Source organism: Bubalus bubalis, chromosome 21 (assembly GCF_019923935.1).
Source record: "Bubalus bubalis isolate 160015118507 breed Murrah chromosome 21, NDDB_SH_1, whole genome shotgun sequence".
Taxonomy (NCBI): domain Eukaryota; kingdom Metazoa; phylum Chordata; class Mammalia; order Artiodactyla; family Bovidae; genus Bubalus; species Bubalus bubalis.
The window spans coordinates 44,751,564-44,771,027 of record NC_059177.1 but is presented as its reverse complement, the minus strand read 5'-3'; the positions used below and the strand labels follow the sequence as shown (position 1 = coordinate 44,771,027).

The window sequence follows — 19,464 nt, the reverse complement described above, 5'->3', positions numbered from 1 at the left end:
ATTACAATGCCTAGGATAAGGCTTTGTGTGGTAATTTATTTCTAAATGACTGGCATTATAGCAACGTATTATAAAAAGCTGAATCCACTTTCCTACAATGGTCAATCAATGCAAAATCTTGGGCTCTGAAACATTTCTAAAACTTATAAAGATTCTTTGAGATAAACCGCAGTAGCAAAGGAGAGGGACATGAGCAAAACTAGACATTACAAAAGGAGATAAAATGTAAGACAAGTTCACTTCATCCTCATGAGGCAAATGTACAGTCAAATTAGAGAACAATTCTAGAAACTCAATGTTGACTACTGTGCCAAGAGACAGCAGAAAAAGTGACCAAGGCCACATAATCCAGACACTACGGGCACAAATAGATGTCTGCCAAAGATATGTGGAAAATGAAGACAAGAAACATGTCCAAAAAGAGAGAACTGAAAATAAGCTTGCCAGGAACTTACCTGTTCAAGTCCTGTTAACTAGACAAAAGAACTATTTTCAAATCTCCCATGTCCTAATTTTATCTCAAATTTTCCACAAATTAATGAGCCATCCCTTTCTTATGTTTGCAAATTCACTCTATAGTACCTTAAGGTATCTTGATCTTAGCGCTATTGTATTTCATCCCACATGTGGTATTACTTTAAAATTCACTTTCTAGAAAAAGACTAGAGAAACTGGCTTGCTTCTTCTAGACTGGAATTTAGATAAACTCAATTTACAAATTACACACTGGCACACTCCAGCAAGTCCCTCCTGACAGTGTTGCTCCTTTCATACTATCCAAGATTTTTTTTAAAAAATCAGCATGGAGAAAGAATTAAACTAACAAGGTTCTATTACCTGTATCTCATCTTTTATATATTTTCTCCTTCTAAAACATGTAAGATGAATATTTAGAATTTCCCTGAGCCAGATTTATGTTTTACTAATCAGAAAACAGCCAGATTATAAGATTAATACAAGAATTCAAAAAGGCAAAAATACAGTCTTCTAAATTTCTAGACTGAGAGTAAAATAGAAATTAGATCCTCTGATGACTGATAGCCACCAATGTGGGTAAAAGAAATGATGTCAAGCAAAAATCATGTGGCCATGGTCTGTGCCTGGCAGCCCAAGCCATTTCCAAGGAAGTTATCAAGGACTGACCCTGCCTAAAATGAGTGAGTCATCAGCAGGCCCCTGACACCAGCCAGCTGCAAAGTCTCATGGTGACTGGCCAGATTGAAAAAAGATTTCCAAAAGCTTCAACATAAAAAGCTCAACCAATTTAGCTTACCTATCAGATTTCCCAATGCTTTCTAGGTCTTTTACAGCCAAAATACCATCTCATAAAAACAAAGGCCTAGAAAAATTACAAAAAGTTAAAACAGGACTTTCTCCTTCTGAAGAGTATACATCAGTTGATTTGATAAAAGTTCTGAAATCATCTTCAGGTCATCAATCAAATTTAGAATAATTTAGCTGCAACAGCATCTGTAAATATGAGAATATAAAGTCCAAAAATAGGTAGGTGGGAGACATCTTGTGGCATCTTCGTGTCACTGGGAATGAAATTCAAGCCACCGACTCATTTATTTTTATTTTGTTTTCAATGTTTTCTTATGTAAATATCAAACATGCAAAAGTACAGAGAAAAGTAAAATGAATCTCCATGTACTCATTTCCCACTTCAACAAGTATCCACTCCTGGGTACTCTTGTTTTGTCTATGACCTCACCTCCTTCGCTTCCCAGCCCCTTGATCATTTTAAACCAAACCCCAGGTATTATATGATTTCATTTGTAAATATTTTAATATGTTTCCTTAAAAGATAAGCAGTCTATGTTTTTTTAAAAAATGTTATCACAGCTAAGACAAGTTTACCAGTGACTCCTTACTATCATTAGTTCAATCTTCAAATTTCCCTAGTTGGCTCATAATTTTACCATTTTGCTTATCTGAATCAGGATCTAAATAAGGTTCATACATTATAATTGGTTCACTGGTCTCAAGTTTTTTAATCAATGATTTCCCTCTCTATTTCTCTTTTCTTTGAAAATGCATTGTTGTTTCTAAAAACTAAAAAACAAAAAACTGCATGGAGTCATCTATCCTATTCTTCAAGTTTCCCATGGTGGGGAGCTTGCTCACTGAATCCCTTGGAGTTGTTTGCTAAGTTCCTCTCGGTCCTCTGTATTTCCAGTAAGTTTCAGGTTGGATTTTTCGAGCAAAACTGCTTCACTGGCAACAGAGCATACTTCCATCAGGAAGCATGCAGTATTTGATGCGGCATCCATTAATGCTCAATCCCCAGATCAATGAAATCATTAGAGGTTGCAAAATGGTGAGAGTCTAGCATTCTTTCTTCATTTATTAGCTGGAATATTTCTACAAAGAGAATATTCTCTGCCATAACTCTTTGCTACCCTGAGGTAGCATTTATATAAGTAAGTTATAATGAGGGCTTATTTCTTCCCATTTATTTGCCAGTTTCAAAAATAATGTGTTGGCTCCCTAGAATGTACAAAAAAAAAATTTTTTTAATAGTATTTATCCTGAACTCAAGGACTGAATGAAGCATATTTCATGTACTATTAATCCTCACAATCTTTGCCCCTAACTCCTTTTGATGTGTCCTATCAATGAAAAGAAGAGAAGCTAAAGGCAAAGGAGGAGGGGAAAGATATACCCATTTGAATGCAGAGTTCCAAAGAATAGCAAGGAGAGATAAGAAAGCCTTCCTCAGTGATCAATACAAAGAAACAGAGGAAAATAATAGAATGGGAAAGAATAGAGATCTCTTCAAGAAAATCAGAGATACCAAGGGAACTTTTCATGCAAAGATGGGCACAATAAAGGGCAGAAATGGTATGGACTTCACAGAAGCAGAAGATATTAAGAAGAGGTAGCAAGACTACACAGAAGAACTGTACAAAAAAGATCTTTACGACCCAATAATCACAACGGTGTGATGACTCACCAAGAGCCAGACATTCTGGAATTCAAAGTCAAGTGGCCCTAATCACCACAAAGAAAGCTAGTAGAGCTGATGGAATTCCAGTTGAGCTATTTCAAATCCTAAAAGATGATGCTGTGAAAGTGCTGCATTCAATATGCCAACAAATTTGGAAAACTCAGCAGTGGCCATAGGACTGGAAAAGGTCAGTTTTCATTCCAATCCCAAAGAAAGGCAATGCCAAAGAATGCTCAAACTACTGCACAATTGCACTCATTTCACACGCTAGTAAAGTAATGCTCAAAATTCTCCAAGCCAGGCTTCAGCAATACATGAACTGTAAACTTCCAGATATTCAAGCTGGATTTAGAAAAGGCAGAGGAACCAAAGACCAAATTGTTAACATAAAAAAAACAAGATAGTTCCAGAAAAACATCTACTTCTGATTTATTGATTATGCCAAAAACTTTGACAGTATGGATCACAACAAACTATGGAAAATTCTTTAAGAGATGGAAATACCAGACCACCTGACCTGCCTCCTGAGAAATCTGTATGCAGGTCAGGAAGCAACAGTTAGAACTGGACATGGAACAACAGACTGGTTCCAAATCAGGAAAGGAGTACACCAAGGCTGTATATTGTCACCCTGCTTATTTAATTTTTATGCAGAGTACATCATGAGAAATGCTGGGCTGGATGAAGCACAAGCCAGAATCAAGACTGCTGAGAGAAATATCAATAACCTTAGATATGCAGATGACACCACCCTTATGGCAGAAAGTGAAGAAAGACTAAAGAGCCTCTTGATGAAAGTGAAAGAGGAAAGTGAAAAAGTTGGCTTAAAACTCATCATTCAGAAAACTAAGATCATGGCATCTGGTCCCATTACTTCATGGCAAATAGACAGGGAAACAGTAACAGTGACAGACTTCATTTTCTGGGGCTCCAAAATCACTGCAGATGGTGACTGCAGCCATAAAATTAAAAGACGCTTGCTCCTTGGAAGAAAAGTTATGACTAACCTAGACAGCATATTAAAGAGCGGAGACATTACTTGGCCAACAAAGGTCTGTCTAGTCAAAGCTATGGTTTTTCCAGTAGTCATGTATGGATGTGAGAGTTGGACCATAAAGAAAGCTGAGCGCCGAAGAACTGATGCTTTTGAACTGTGGTGTTGGAGAAGACTCTTCAGATTCCTTTGGATTGCAAGGAGATCCAACCAGTCCATCCTAAAGGAAATCAGCCCTGAATATTCATTTGAAGGACTGATGCTGAAGCTGAAACTCCAATAGTTTGGCCACCTTATGCAAAGAGGATGAGATGGTTGGATGGCATCACCGACTCAAGGGACATGAGTTTGAATAAACTCTGGGAGTTGGTGATGAACAGGGAGGCCTGGCGTGCTGCAGTCCATGGGGTCGCAAAGAGTCGGACAGAACTGAGTAAATGAACTGAACTGATAAATCTTTGAGAGCTTCCCTACTGTCCTAACTCTTCCCTGGCAGCTCAGTTGTAAAGAATCTGCCTGCAAGGAGACCCTGGGTCAGGAAGATTCCCTAGAGAAGGGAATGGCAACCCACTCCAGCATTCTTGCCTGGAAAATCCATGGACCAAGGAGCCTGGTGGGCTAGGGTCCCTAGAGTCACGAAGAGTCGGACATGACTGAGCGACTAACTTTTGTTTTTTTCACTACTTTCTGAAATGACAAAATTTCACCATTTCCTGTCCCAGGCACAGACTTATCCATTTCCACAGAAGCCTTTAGTGGGAAAACAGCGAATATGATGCTTAGAAAGGCTATCACTACCAGAGATGGATCCTTATTTCTAGGACTTTGCAGGGTCACAGCTAGGATATAAAGATAAAGATAAATTACAAAGATATTGATATATTGATATAGATTTTTTAAAACACACATCACAGGACTACAGTATTTTTACTTAACTTTTCAATCTCACATCTGTATCTTCTTCCCAAGTTCTGAAAATCCATGCTCTTAATGCTGCCAACAAAAACACTCATTTGTTTTACCCCATTCTTTGCACACACTTGTCTCAGAATAAATTATTTCCTATAATAAATAATATCCACTACAACCAATAATATAATCACTGAAAAAAGTTTAAGATTCTATGTAGTTTTTTTGTCTGGGACTATACAGTATTTCAGAGAAGGCAATGGCAACCCACTCCAGTACTCTTGCCTGGAAAATCCCATGGATGGAGGAGCCTGGTAGGCTGCAGTCCATGGGGTCACTAAGAGTCGGACACGACTGAGCAACTTCCCTTTCACTTTTCACTTTCATGCATTGGAGAAGGAAATGGCAACCCACTCCAGTGTTCTTGCCTGGAGAATCCCAGGGACGGCGGGGCCTGGTGGGCTTCCGTCTATGGGGTCGCACAGAGTCGGACACGACTGAAGCGACTTAGCAGCAGCAGCAGCAGCATACAGTATTTCACTAGAGATGTTACTCCAAGTACTGTATTTTATAGTCACCTGGAATAGATCTTCACTGTGTGGGGATACGGAGAAGGCAATGGCACCCCACTCCAGTACTCTTGCCTGGAAAATCTCATGGACGGAGGAGCCTGGTAGGCTGCAGTCCATGGGGTCGCTAAGAGTTGGGAACGACTGAGTGACTTCACTTTCACTTTTCACTTTCATGCATTGGAGAAGGAAATGGCAACCCACTTCAGTATTTTTGCCTGGAGAATCCCAGGGACAGAGGAGCCTGGTGGGCTGCCATCTATGGGGTCGCACAGAGTCAGACACGACTGAAGGGACTTAGCAGCAGCAGCAGTGTGGGGATAACACCACTCACATTAGTAGATAGGTTCATTTGTTTCATTTTCCTTTGACTTTTCAGAAATTGCATTTTTGGATTTAATTTTGCTTTTTAATTATGTAAAATACACAGTTTCAAAGTAAAACCTACAAAACAAACTATATTCAAAGAAGTCTAAATTCTCTCCATGTTCACTCATTCAATTAACAAAACCCCTCAAATTTGGTTTTCAATATTATAGTTTGTCCACCATTTTCTTTAAAATCTAAACAAATATATATATTCATACATATATTTATACATACATGTGCATTTCTTCAATCTCTTAGGTAAACAGCAGTTTTATACACTTATCATCAATCTTTCCCCCCCCACCCCCACCTCACCATATATCCTACAGGTCACTCCATATCAATATATAGAGATATTCTTCATCTTTTACACGGCTACATAGTAATCCATTTGTGGATCACAGTGATTTACTCAGTAAGTCCCATTCTGACAGACATGTTGGCTGTTTCCGGTCTTTTACTATTACAGATGATATTGTAATGAAAAATCTTGGCTGTTTTGTATTTTTGTCAGTTTATCTTTGGAATCTACTCCTAGAATTTGGATTTCAGAGTCAAAGGCAAACTTGTGTGAACTGCTAGATGTTGGCAAATTCCTCTCTGAAAGGGGATGTACCATTTTGCATTCCTAACAGCAGTGGTATTGTAGGGCTAGTTTTTCCCCACCAATAAGTAGCATATGTTTCAAATCTTGGAATTTTTGCTAATCTAACAAATGAGCAATCATTTTTCAATGTAGTTTTAATATGCATTTCTCTTATGTATCAGGTTGGGCATCATAAATTAAGGACTACTCACATTTATTTTTCTATGTATAACCTATAATATTATGACCATTATTCTATCTATATATTGTTACCCTTTGGTTCTATAGGTTATTGGTCCCTAGGATTGTTTTTAAGAAGTTTATTAGAGATAAAAACCCTCTTTTTGCAGCATAACTAGCAAGTATATTGCCCAAATTGTTACTTGCCTTTTACTCTACAATAATTTTTGCCAGGCACAAATTCTTTATTTCATGTCATTAAGTTTATCAATCTTACATATTTTTGCTACTATCAGATCTTGATTCATAGTTAGCAATATTTTCCCCATAACAAAGTTACAGAAGAGTTAATTCATGTTTTCTCATAATACTAATATTAAAGCATCACCTAAAAAGGAATATTTCCATTGCTGCTGCTGCTGCTGCTGCTGCTCCTAAGTCGCTTCAGAAGTGTCTGACTCTGTGTGACCCCATAGACAGCAGCCCACCAGGCTCCCCGGTCCCTGGGATTCTCCAGGCAAGAACACTGGAGTGAATTGCCATTTCCTTCTCCAATGCATGAAAGTGAAAAGTCAAAGTGAAGTCACTCAGTCGTATACGACTCTGAACGACCCCATGGACTGCAGCCTACCAGGCTCTTCCGTCCATGGGATTTTCCAGGCAAGAGTACTGGAGTGGGGTGCCATTGCCTTCTCCATTGTTACCATGATGCAATATCTCATCTAATCCTCCCACTACACTTCCAGTGATGCCAAAGATCAATAATAGATTCAACAAATATTTTTGCAGTTCCTACATTGTGCCCGGCACTACTCTCAGAGCTCAGATACTTCAGAGAGTAAGTCAAAAGATCCCTTTCTTCAAGAAATTTATGTTGTGACGATGTTTTCCTTCTTTATAAATATTAGGTTAACAAAAGGTTAAAATAAATACTTAAGTGCATGCAGCACAGTAATGAAAACCCCAGCTAGGCCACAATGTCTCTGAGGAATAAGATTGTATTTTTGTGTACTATATAATCTATATTATAAATTTTGTCCAAGAAAGTGACACTTAAAAATTTAAAGATCTATAAATGAAAAAGGCTCTGAGCATAGAGACAAGTTTTCCTTCTGGTTAGTTACTTCCATGATCTTACTCAGAGACCCTGTTACATGCCCAAAGTCTTTATGGATTGCTCTGATAAGCAACTAACAGTTCACTGGATTGAATTTTCCAATAGTAAACCCTAGTGGATATTCAGGGACAAAAAGAAGTATGAAAAAAAAACTTAAATATTTCTCAATAATCATATTATGAGTGGTAATGCCAACAACATTTATCTCTTGTTCATTTTTGTATTCCTGGCATTTAGCACAACACCTAACCCACAGAAGGCATTTAATTTAGTAGGCTTATTTAATCTAAAGGAGATCCAACAAAGAAGGTTGACAAAATGATGCTATTTGTCTAGCTTCCATATCTTAGTGTTCTGTTTCTTCTAATACATACACACAACACACACATACATACACACAGCAAAAAAACAAATATGACTAAATTTTTCCAAATTAAATCTTTAAAACTCATGTACATCTTTCCATAAACGTATTTTTCAACTTTGGATGGGAGTGAGGTTGAAGAGTTGACAAATACTAATGTCTACATCTCTGGTTGCTGCTGCTGCTGCTGCTGCTAAGTCACTTCAGTCGTGTCCGACTCTGTGCGACCCCACAGACGGCAGCCCACCAGGCTCCCTCGTCCCTGGGATTCTCCAGGCAAGAACACTGGAGGGGGTTGCCATTTCCTTCTCCAACGCATGGCAGTCCCAAGCAATTCCCCTAGTCACTCATTTCCCTTTTTCCTCAACTGTTCTCACAAGAGTTGCCAAAGGTGGTCATAGCTATGGAGAACCAACCCTCTGACACCCAGCTTTGCTGGCACTAGCTAAGCAGTCACACCCAGTAAATGAGGAGCTGGGTCTTCTTATTCCCTTCACATTTCACAAGATCTTAATAACACAACTTACGATCTGTCCAGTTTCAAATTAACAACTGCCAAGTAGTATTTTAGAGGCCGAATATTATTCTATTAATAAGGATTTGATAAATCACTTACACTGAAAATTTTAAATAATATAAAAAATGAATGCAAGAAAATAAATTCCACATACTTCAAGAAAGAAATGCTGGCCATAAAAACAAATTTCTAGAGTTAAAATGATCCTCCCCTACACAACTTATTACCTCAAGTTGTATTCTCCCCCTTAAAAAAAAAATAAAGCAAGAAGGGTGAAATATATGTCTGTATAGAATAAATATCTGCATTTAATTTAAAAAGAATAAAGTTCATATGAGAATGGGTAAAAGATTCTTGCAGAAGCCCTGCAATTTAACTTCACTCTTTACATTTTGGTTTGATATGTAAATACACACATAAAGAAGCCCAACCACAGCAAATGTTATCCTTTTTCCAGAGGAATGGAGGCAAGTGTTACAAATGTGGGTCCAGTGTCAGGGAGAACTTAATCACAGTGTACACTGGCTATTTCCAAATGGTGATCCCAAAAGGAAAAAAAATAAATGGAAGTACTTAATAAATTCTGTTTTCCATAAAATTCATACCAAAAAAAAAGAAAGAAAGAAAGTGAGCTTGGAGGTCAGTGAGAGTTTGGTTGGATTTTCCTCCTCCTAAATTCTGTCATCTCCTTTTCTAAAGCGGCAATTTGCAGCTTCCCACAGACATGACATAAATATATTCTTTTTTTCCTGCAAACCATTCACCAGTAGGTAACACTTACTATGGACATGTACTGTCTCACAGATGATTAACTAATTGTATATTGTCACTTTAAGTTGCAGCTTAATATAGTATAGACATCTTTTGTAAAACAGAAATAAAAAGCACTACTGATCTATTGCTTTTCTTTCAAAGAATATAAGGGGCTCTGACCCCGTATCTCTATACCCCCCCGCCAAAAATGGATACAGATTATGAGGGGATGTAATACAGAAATTAAAATGAATCAGTTATCTTAATTACATGTTGAGCCACACTGTTCAAATAACATCCCAATGAGCTCAGATAGAAGAACCAAATTCCTTTGTTTCACTAGAAAAATACGTTGTTCAAAGTAAGTTGACAATGGGCTAAGGATTGGAAAGTTTTTGATTAAAAAGGGATTTTTGTTGGAACATTTATAATGAGATTTGAGCTGCAGTAACAATACAAAATTGAAAGCAGAATTACATATAAAATGGTACTGTAAAATATCATTATTTTAGTACAATGGAAAATAAGGTGTTTGTGGTTTTACTCTATAAATTCTGTGTTGTCTGCTCATATGTATTCCTTCTTGGCCCTCCTCTAAATAGCCATTCTGATGTCCAAGTTCTTCTGCACCGGCATTCATTTGTGGTGTGGGGAACCCACACAATCAACCTCTCCTAGGCTCTGCTTTTTTCCTCCATTTTATTGGCTTTTCAAGACTAATTCTTGTCCACGCATCACACTGGTGTTCAATTACACGGCAGACAATGAATTTTCCTAATCCATTTAGTGTGCTGACAGAGTCATGTTCACAATTTATAGAATTTCCTTTTAGACATCTACCTATTTCACAGTTGATTAAGATTCAAACTGAACACCTGTGTTTATGAAGTCAAAAGCAATTTTATACTAACAATGTGTTAAATACGGCATTTTCTGAAAGCCTGAACAATGACAACAAAAGCATTGGGCTCTGGACCTATGGAATAAAATAATGTTTGTAGCTACCTGTACCATCCTTTAACGGGACCCCTCAAAAAAAGTCACAGAACTGCAAACAACCAGGACACATTTTAATTCCTCCACCACAAGTCTTTCGTATTTCACCTTAAGAAAGCAAGATTATGAGGCTGACTTGCAAAGTTTACCTGGGTGTCTAAAATCTGCAGAACAGCTAAAAATCTCAAGTGAAACCTAGCTCCTTTAAACAATGTCTTCACTAGCTAGATACCAGGACATTTTCAGCATTCTGGGGCCCCCAAAGGCTGACCCTGGCTCATTTTTGTGTGACCCCAAAGTTTTCACATCATTAATAAAGAGAGAATCAAAACAAAGCCCACAGACATTCGGGGAGGGGAATGTGTGTAGTTTGGCACTGGCATCATACATACCCTCAAAATGAAAAGGGGAAAAAAAATAAAATGCACGTAGCAGAGGTGGTGACCCCTATAATGACTGTGGTTCCCAAGATTTTTTTCCTACTGGTAATAAACTATTTTGCAGGCCTCCCAATTGTGGCCACCATGATAGTTACAACTTTGCAGGTTTATGTCTTTTTCTTGAAGTTAAGAGTGTTATCAATAAAAATTTCAAATGATGCCTTTCTTGGTCAAGTAAAAACATTTTAAAATGTGAAGCCAATGACAGGATTAGAATGAAAAATACAAGTGACACCAGGATTTTGTTTTGTATATTTTTTCACCAACCTCCTTCATTTATTAATTTTAAAGACATTCCTTGCAACTCTTAAAAGTGATACAATGCACCCTGATTTGGCACTGGGGTGTTTTGACAGTCTTAAAAGTTGGTTCCGTCATTTGCTACTAACTTTTTGAAAAAAACAATTCACTTTTAAATGCTGTGATTATGAAGGGCATTAAACAAAAGTCTATCTCAAAAAGGACAATTCTAATATTATCCTTTGAAGGCTGGACTAAAGTGATTAAAAAGGACTTTACTGATTGCCAGTCAACAGGGGCAAGAGGTAAAAAGAAAAACTGCAATTATTTTTTTAAAGTAAAGGAGCACTCCTTGTAAATCCCATCTTATGTATTGTGGAAAATACAATTTCCAGTCATTTAAAAAACTCCTTTGGTCAACATGTGTGAGTTTAGAAGACAGAGTAGTTCCTCAAGTATATGGACAGTTTGCAAAGCCCTTTGGGAATGCATCTTGTCCCACAGCCCCTGGACACCATAAAGCATTCCCAACTCCTTGTCAGGGTGACCTTTATACCCAGGAGTCCTGGCCTCACCTTGAAGTGAGGTGGAGGACCCATTTCAATGAGAAACAAACCCAGAAACAAGGACGCATAAAATGTGTCTTGTCTCCATAAAACAACATTTTCATAGTCAAAAGCTTGGTTTTATGATTCATCATGAAAACTGACAGCTCCACTAGCTGTGTTATCACACTGAATCACCCATGACTCAGAGGAACAAAAAATGCTGCCATGGGCTTAAAAAGCACCTCCTCCTCCACCAGTACCCTGCACAATCTCCCTGAAGAAATTATCATCACCATTTCTCTTAAGAATGCATTTAATTTTTATACTACATATGTACAGTAAGTGTATCATAGACCATTTAAAGATCACTTGAGATTCTAACAAAAATAAAACACAGTAAGATACTGTTGTGCATTCCTTTTTTTTCCCTACAAAGGGTGAATGCATGTATGAATATGTACATATATACACAATCTTAAACATTTTTAAAGAAATAAAAATTAAATAATATACAAAAAATTCTTCTTAATATACTGGAATTCTAGACTTCATAAAATGGTATCCTCCCGACAATATCCCACATTAATGTGCCCACAGCACTACTGCTATAGCCACAATGTTACTGTAAGAATTTATGATCTCAGAGTTGTTCATTCTTATCCCTATTCATAGACAGTACAGGGTTGTATCTAGTGAGCATTCTTGAATCCCTAGTGAACCTCCCTGTTAAATACAGAATTATAAAAACTGGCATAATCTTTGCCATGAATATTAAATGAGATAATGTGCATCACTTACTTAACACAAAGAAAACCCTTGGTCCACTGGGACGCTTGAAAAGTGCTAGATTTCTAGTTAAGAGTTTTAGAACTTGAGAACCCAAGTCTGTCGCTCACTGTTCTGTGACCTTGAGCAAGATACATATTCTCTCTGAACCTCTATTTCCTAGTCTTAAGAAAGGGGGACAACAATACCAAATTCACAAGCTGTAAGTCAAGTTTAAAATAACATATTGCGTGGAAAACAGCCACAGTTTTTAAAAGTCAACAGAGCAGTCACATCTTGTACTTAGGAGACATTTGAGCAATGTAATTAAATTACTAAATCCAAGACCAGTATCCTCTAAGATTATGGATCCCACATTATCCAGCACCTTGTGCATGATAGATGCTTAATAAAATATTATCAAATAATATGCTGCTTTTTCAGACAAGTTCAGGGGAGGGTCTATCTAAAGTATAGCTGACTGAAGCATTTCTAAGTAGATGCAGTAACTCCTGAAATAATCTGTAAGTCTATAAATATAATTCCTTTTCTCAAGGAGAACCAGAGGATCAGTTTAAATCAAAACATAAAATCTTAACATTAACAGTGTAATCACCTTAGGAATACTGGAGTGGGTAGCCATTCCCTTCCCCAGGGGATCTTCCCGACCCAAGGATCAAAGTAACGTCTCCTGCATTGGCAGGCGAATTCCTTACCACTGAACCAGGAGGGAACCCTTAGCAATGTTAGCCTTAAATTACAAGAGATATAAATGGCTATTTTCATATAGCTTGCATACTTCAGTTGTCAAAGGAGCTAAACATTTAATTCTAGCTTCTTTGTTTCCTTTTGTCTGCTTTTAAAGAAGCAAAGAGAGATGAAGTCCAATTAAGATTTTGTGGGGGATTATTACCAGCCAGTGATAATGGATTCAGTGAGTGTTCAAGGTATTCTGACCAGCTCTCTATCATATATCCATGCTGCTAAGTTACTTCAGTCGTGTCCGACTCTGTGCGACCCCATAGACAGCAGCCCACCAGGTTCCCCCATCCCTGGGATTCTCCAGGCAAGAACATTAGAGTGGGTTGCCATTTCCTTCTCCAATGCAGGAAAGTGAAAAGTGAAAGTGAAGTTGCTCAGTCGTGTCTGACTCTTAGCGACCCCGTGGACTGCAGCCTACCAGGCTCCTCTGTTTATGGGATTTTCCAGGCGAGAGTATTGGAGTGGGGTGCCATTGCCTTCATATATCCATATACCCACTATAATGTTGACTCAATAAAGGCAGGAACCAAATGTGGCACATAGTAGTCATTCAAAATATATATGTTGAATGAAAAATTCATGAAATCCATAGGGCAGGGATCTTTAATGTGAAACTCTTGGAAATGCTTCAGGGTATATGTAAACTACCTGAAAGTATATATGTTATGGCATGTGAATATAAGTATGGATGTGCTGAGGTTAATTTTCTGAGGAGTGAACCAAAAGACTGCACAACATTTTCTTATATTGATGACATTTAAAAACCAAAATCAAAAATGTTATGGATCATTGCCAAGGAGCTGCCACTAACCTAACCTGCATGTATTGCCTCTCACCTTCTCAACACTAAACCCATACATTTTTTAATTAACAGGTTGTCAAGTGTTTTCTTTTAGACCAGTAGAAGGTTTCCCTAACTACTTGGAACAGAAATGAGTATAAAAGCAACCATCATATACCACTATCATATAACGTATCTTCCAGAAAACATACAGAAGAGACATCATGCTTGGCAGTTTGGGAATCATGCTGGGCTGGGGCAAAGTGTACTTGCAAGAAAACACACAGACACCTTTTAATTTGAAGCCAGAACAAAATAGATGGCATTTTCATAGTATTTTCATTTCTCAGCATCATTCTAAGACATAAAAAAGTGACTCAATTGAAATATAAAAGTCTGAACTCAGTAAAAGCAGATACCAAAAATTCAAAGGAGACCCACAAAGGTGGAACACACAGAATGGATGGTAAGAGGAGAAGTGAGGTGGTGTGTTCTCCAAATATTCTGATATACAATAGTGACAAAAATCACAGCAATGATGATAGTCAACACAACTGATAGTTAAAACCCTTTAGAAGAATCTAAACATTTCTCACATGGACACATCAAGCTGGCACAATGCTGCTGTTTTACAGTCAAGATGTGGAGGCTCAGAAATTTAAGTCTTGTTTACGTCACAGTGATTAAATGGGGAGATTAAGGCATGTGCACACATCTCCCACTTCTAAATGCCGCTTTTTCATATCACATTTTACTTCAGATGATAAAATAATAGCTAGGCCTTTCTTCTTTGTAATTTCTGGATATGTTGGCAATTATTCATTGAAATTCATAAAAGTCAAGGCACTAAAGTCAATTTATTATTATCTCTATGCACATGAAATTAATGTGTTGGTTGATAAGGGTAAATTAGTACGTGGAAAACATCAAGGGAAGTAGCAAAATAAGATACTTGGCATTAGGGTTCTTTGAAGCTATTTTAAAAAGTAAAATGCTATGTTAAGAGCTATGTGGTGTCTGTGTGTGTGTGTGTGTGTGTGTAATTATTATTCCATTGATTTACTGCACACATGTCAAAGAGCATCTGGGCATCTGTACAAGTTAAAACAAATCTATCCAGGAGCCAAGCCACATAGCCACAAACCCAGACAACTTGCCTCCCCCCTTGTCCCACCCTTCAACCTACCACCTCCCAAATGCAAATTGCATAAGGCTTCCTTATGGAGATGAACTGTTGAGTCAGTAACATCTGTCACTTTCACCATATTCTAAAAGAGAAGCCAAAAGCAGCTAATGGCAAAGGTTTTCCAGAGTTGCCGGAAGGCCTCTTCCCATTCTAGAGAAAGTCGTCTTCTATTTTGGCAAGAGCATTCAGTAAAGACTTAGGAATCTACCTGGAAGGAGCTATCACTTAGAACCTCTTCCAAGGATGAAACCATACCTTTCATAAGAATGTAAACTCAGTTCTTTCTTTGTAGGGCACAAGGAAACATCTCACCTACTGAATACTCACCCACTAACCCACATTAGGTAGGGAGACTCTTATTTTCCTCTGTTTTGCCAAGAAGCAGGAAAACCACTTTAATGTATTTTACTGGGCTGCCAAAAATCCTTTGCCTATGATCCAACAATTAGAGCTAATTTCAACCTAAATTGCTTCCTCTAAGAGATGGATATCATTAGATAACTCTTTCCATTTCCATTTACGAAGATTTTAAAAGAAGAAAAAAGGCAAAAGAAAATTCCTTGTATGCTTCCAGCTGATAAAATCATTAATCTCACACTCCCAACTTCAAAGCAGAAAACCAGAAAATCATCTCACTTTCTCTACACATGGAGAATAATTTTTTCTACTTTAAAGTGCCGTCTCTTTATTGGGTCATTTTAATTACTGAATGTGGGATGAAAGCTATCCATATAATGTCACCACTGTCTTTTTCATGAAATATATATAGGTCTAATTGGAACTACATTAATTCGAGAGATGCAAAATACAAGGGGACAGAATAAGAAAAGGGAGAGAGACTGGGGAATAGAGCACTCATCAATACAAGGCAGTGAAAGGAAGACAGTAAGCTTTTCTAAGCTGACTTTTCTTATTCTTTCCTTCTGCAGGGGAACTATCAAGAAGCCTGGGCCATATCTCAACAGACTGCCTTGCATCTTAAGTTTCCTTCTACACAGCAACACAATTACAGTAACTTTATTAGTAGTGGTAGTATTACTGTCAATGTAAGACAACTGTGATACAACCTGTTGCTGTGTGAATGTCCACTTTAAAGAAAAGCTTGTGCTCATAGAAAGGAGGTTAGCAAATCTGGCCCTGTTCAGAGTAAGACTGTTAGAGAAAAGACAAACCAGGCATGCAAATTCCCAATCAATCCTCTCACCAAGAAATCACATGCCATACATGGCAAACTTTTTCTGTAAAGGACCAGAGAGTAAATATTTTCAACACAAAAGCAACCAAAGACAGCACATAGATGAAAGAGTATGGTTGTGTTCTAATAAAACTTTACAAAATCAGGCAGAGAGCAGGATTTGTCCCAATAAGCCAACAGACAAGTACTACATGGAAATGTTCTATATATAGCTGTGCTGTCCCATACACTAGTCTCTAACTACATATGACTATTAAATACATGAACAGTGGCTAGTGTGACTGAGAAGCTACAGTCTAAATTTAACTGCACTTTAATTAATCTAGATTTGAATAGACCCATGTGCCTGGTGGCTATAGTATTAGACAGCATAGTTTTATAGCATTGCTACTGCTAAGTCACTTCAGTCGTGTCCGACTCTGTGCAACTGCAGAGATGGCAGTCCACCAGACTTCCCTGTCCCTGAGATTCTCCAGGCAAGAACACTGGAGTGGGTTGCCGTTTCCTTCTCCAATGCATGAAGGTGAAAAGTGAAAGTGAAGTCGCTCAGTCGTGTCTGACTCTATCGACCTCATGGACTGCAGCCTACCAGGCTCCTCCGTCCATGGGATTTTCCAGGCAAGAGTACTGGAGTGCCATTACACTATATAGTAATAATATATACTAATACAGTATAGTATTAGCACAGTTCTAGGATCACTGCTATTCACTGCTGTTTCCTCAAATACTATACAAGTCAACCTTCAATTAAGGCATAGTTCACATTTATGCCTTAAAAATTTAAATATCCAAGCTGCTACATTCACAGTGGAACTATACACAACTAAAAATGATATTTCTTAAATGTAAAATATCTACATCATTGAGGCCAAAATGACAGTATTGGCTTGAAGCTACCAATTAACTGCCTATTGACCAATGAAGTGCATAGACCGATCAGGTCCAGGCCAAGACCTGTCCAACCTGGAGCCTGTTTCCTTTCTCCTCTGTGCATTTTCCTGCACCTTGGCTGAGGGCACAGATCTACTCCATGGCCCCAGTAACTCCTACAGAAAATCCAAACTTCCCCAGAGACCCCAAACACATGCAAAGACATGGCTTCAAGAGCACAAGAAACAACATGTAACTCAAGTAGACTGCCTTCTAAAGTAATGCATGTAAAACAGTGCCTCGACACAAAAATGAGGGAGATTCACTGTTTTCTTTGCTATTGACTCCATGTAATAATTTATATTCTAGTAACTGTTTTATTTATATAATAACTAGTTTGTGTTTTGCATTTCTTAGCAGACCCAGGATATAATTCAAGGAGAAGAAGCAAGAAAGTAGGATAGCAACAAGTTATTTAGGTTTTTTTTTTTTCTTCTAAGTATGAATAAGAAATAAAAATCACATTTCATTTAAGAAACTGTATGAATAAGTTGAAACAATATCAACTTTCTTCAAATGGTAAAATAATCTTGAAATTTGAGGACACTCTTTAGGAAGTAAGAAACATAAGGGTACCAGGAGTGAAGCCTACACAGACACACAGTAACAGGAAGGTAGATGACATTCTCATGCTTTTATGATTTTTGATAAAATGAAACCATTTCAGGTTCAATCATTATCTGCGGTTCCAACATCCAAAAAAATAAAATCTCCAAAAAATGAAAAAAAGAAAAGAAAAGCAAACTCCTTTGGTGGCACGACCTAACACAAATCAATAGGAGGTTTCTTATATATACTTTAATTTTTCTACTTAAGTGTAAAAAAATTTTTTTCTCTGTACAAATATTCATATATTTGTTTATGGGATATTGCTGCAACCCCACTGGGAGTGTTAGACAATCTGTGATTCATGTAACAGATCTTACCTTTCCAAAATCCCCAAGATACCTGATATCCAAGATGTATCTGGCCCCAAGGATTTGGATAAGGGAGTCTTCTAATGAAAGCTGTTTGGGTAGGACATTTGCTGTCAATTCAATGTCTACTTTCCTGAAACAGTACCTTACCTCAGTCTGAAGAATGGCAGCTCTCTGTTCTTTGGCAGTAAGTGACTCTTTAAGCACTTCAATGTGTTGCTTGCAATCTGAATTCTGATTGCTGAGAGTTTCAAGCTTTGTTTGTAAGGCAAGAAGTTCTGACTCTTTCTTTGAAAGCTCCTGCTTCAGCTGATCAATCTGTAAAACAATGAAATTACAAAAAATTATAAGCTACAGCTCCTACTCTTTACATTTGAGGACTACTGAATTCTCTTAAATTTTCAAGAGCTAGTGATCATTACTCCAGCACGGCAGACCATGAGCTTAAAAATACAGCCTTGGGAGTCACTTAGTCTTAGGGGTCCGGGGAGGGTCTTCAAAGGCAACTGACAACAGAAAACAGGAAAGGTAAGGTCCACAAGATGCTTTCTTGTGGATGTGAACCAAGGTTCACAATGGAATGAAGGCTTCCTGGCCAAACCCACAACTCATCCAAGAAAATATACGGTCTATTGACCATGGTCCTCAGAAGGGTCAACAGGGAGCTAAGAAAGGTAATTACCCAAGACAGAATCTAGACCTTCTCTGATACTCCACAATGGAAATGATCATTCAAGAGCATCATTCGACAGAAGAGAATCCTCACCCCTCAAAAACAAGCATTGGGGGATCTTTTTTCTTATATTACATATTAAAAAGATATGTAAAAAAGAACATCAAAAATACATAAAATAGAAAAAAATACAAGAAACATCCATTATTCAATTCACTAAAAGGATCACTAGAATTACCCAATTCCCAACCCATTTCTATTTCCTTTCCCTCTCTGCAAACAATCACCACCCTAAATTTTGTGTTCATCCTTTTCTTATTTGTCTTTCAAGCTTACCTTATTTTTCTGCACCTGTAAATTCTACACTATTTAATTTTGCATGGTTTTTAACTTTATTTGCACTGTGTTATCTTTTTTAGCTTTTTTATTTTTTCTACTCAATCTAATCTTCAAGATTAAATCAAGTTCCTATTTGTGCAATGTGTTCATTTTCATTAAAGTACAAGCTTGCTCCTTGGAAGAAAAGCTATGACCAACATAGACAGCATACTAAAAAGCAGAGACATTACTTTACCAACAAAGGTCCATCTAGTCAAAGCTATGGTTTTTCCAGTAGTCACGTATGGATGTGAGAGTTGGACTATACAGAAAGCTGAGTGCCAAAGAATTGAGGCTTTTGAACTGTGGTGTTGGAGAAGACTCTTGAGAGTCCCTTGGATTGCA

At 37.6% G+C, this 19,464-nt stretch overlaps 1 protein-coding gene across 6 annotated transcripts in view; it reads right to left on the bottom strand.

Moving 5' to 3' along the window:
• ERC2 (ELKS/RAB6-interacting/CAST family member 2) overlaps window positions 1-19,464 on the bottom strand; it is a 1,001,125-nt gene that overhangs the window by 645,869 nt on the left and 335,792 nt on the right. For all 6 annotated transcript variants that reach the window (XM_044934212.2, XM_025272988.3, XM_025272991.3 and 3 more), the window contains one exon: window positions 18,219-18,386. In XM_044934212.2, the coding sequence (XP_044790147.1) occupies window positions 18,219-18,386 (168 nt within the window). The remainder of the gene's footprint in view (window positions 1-18,218; window positions 18,387-19,464) is intronic.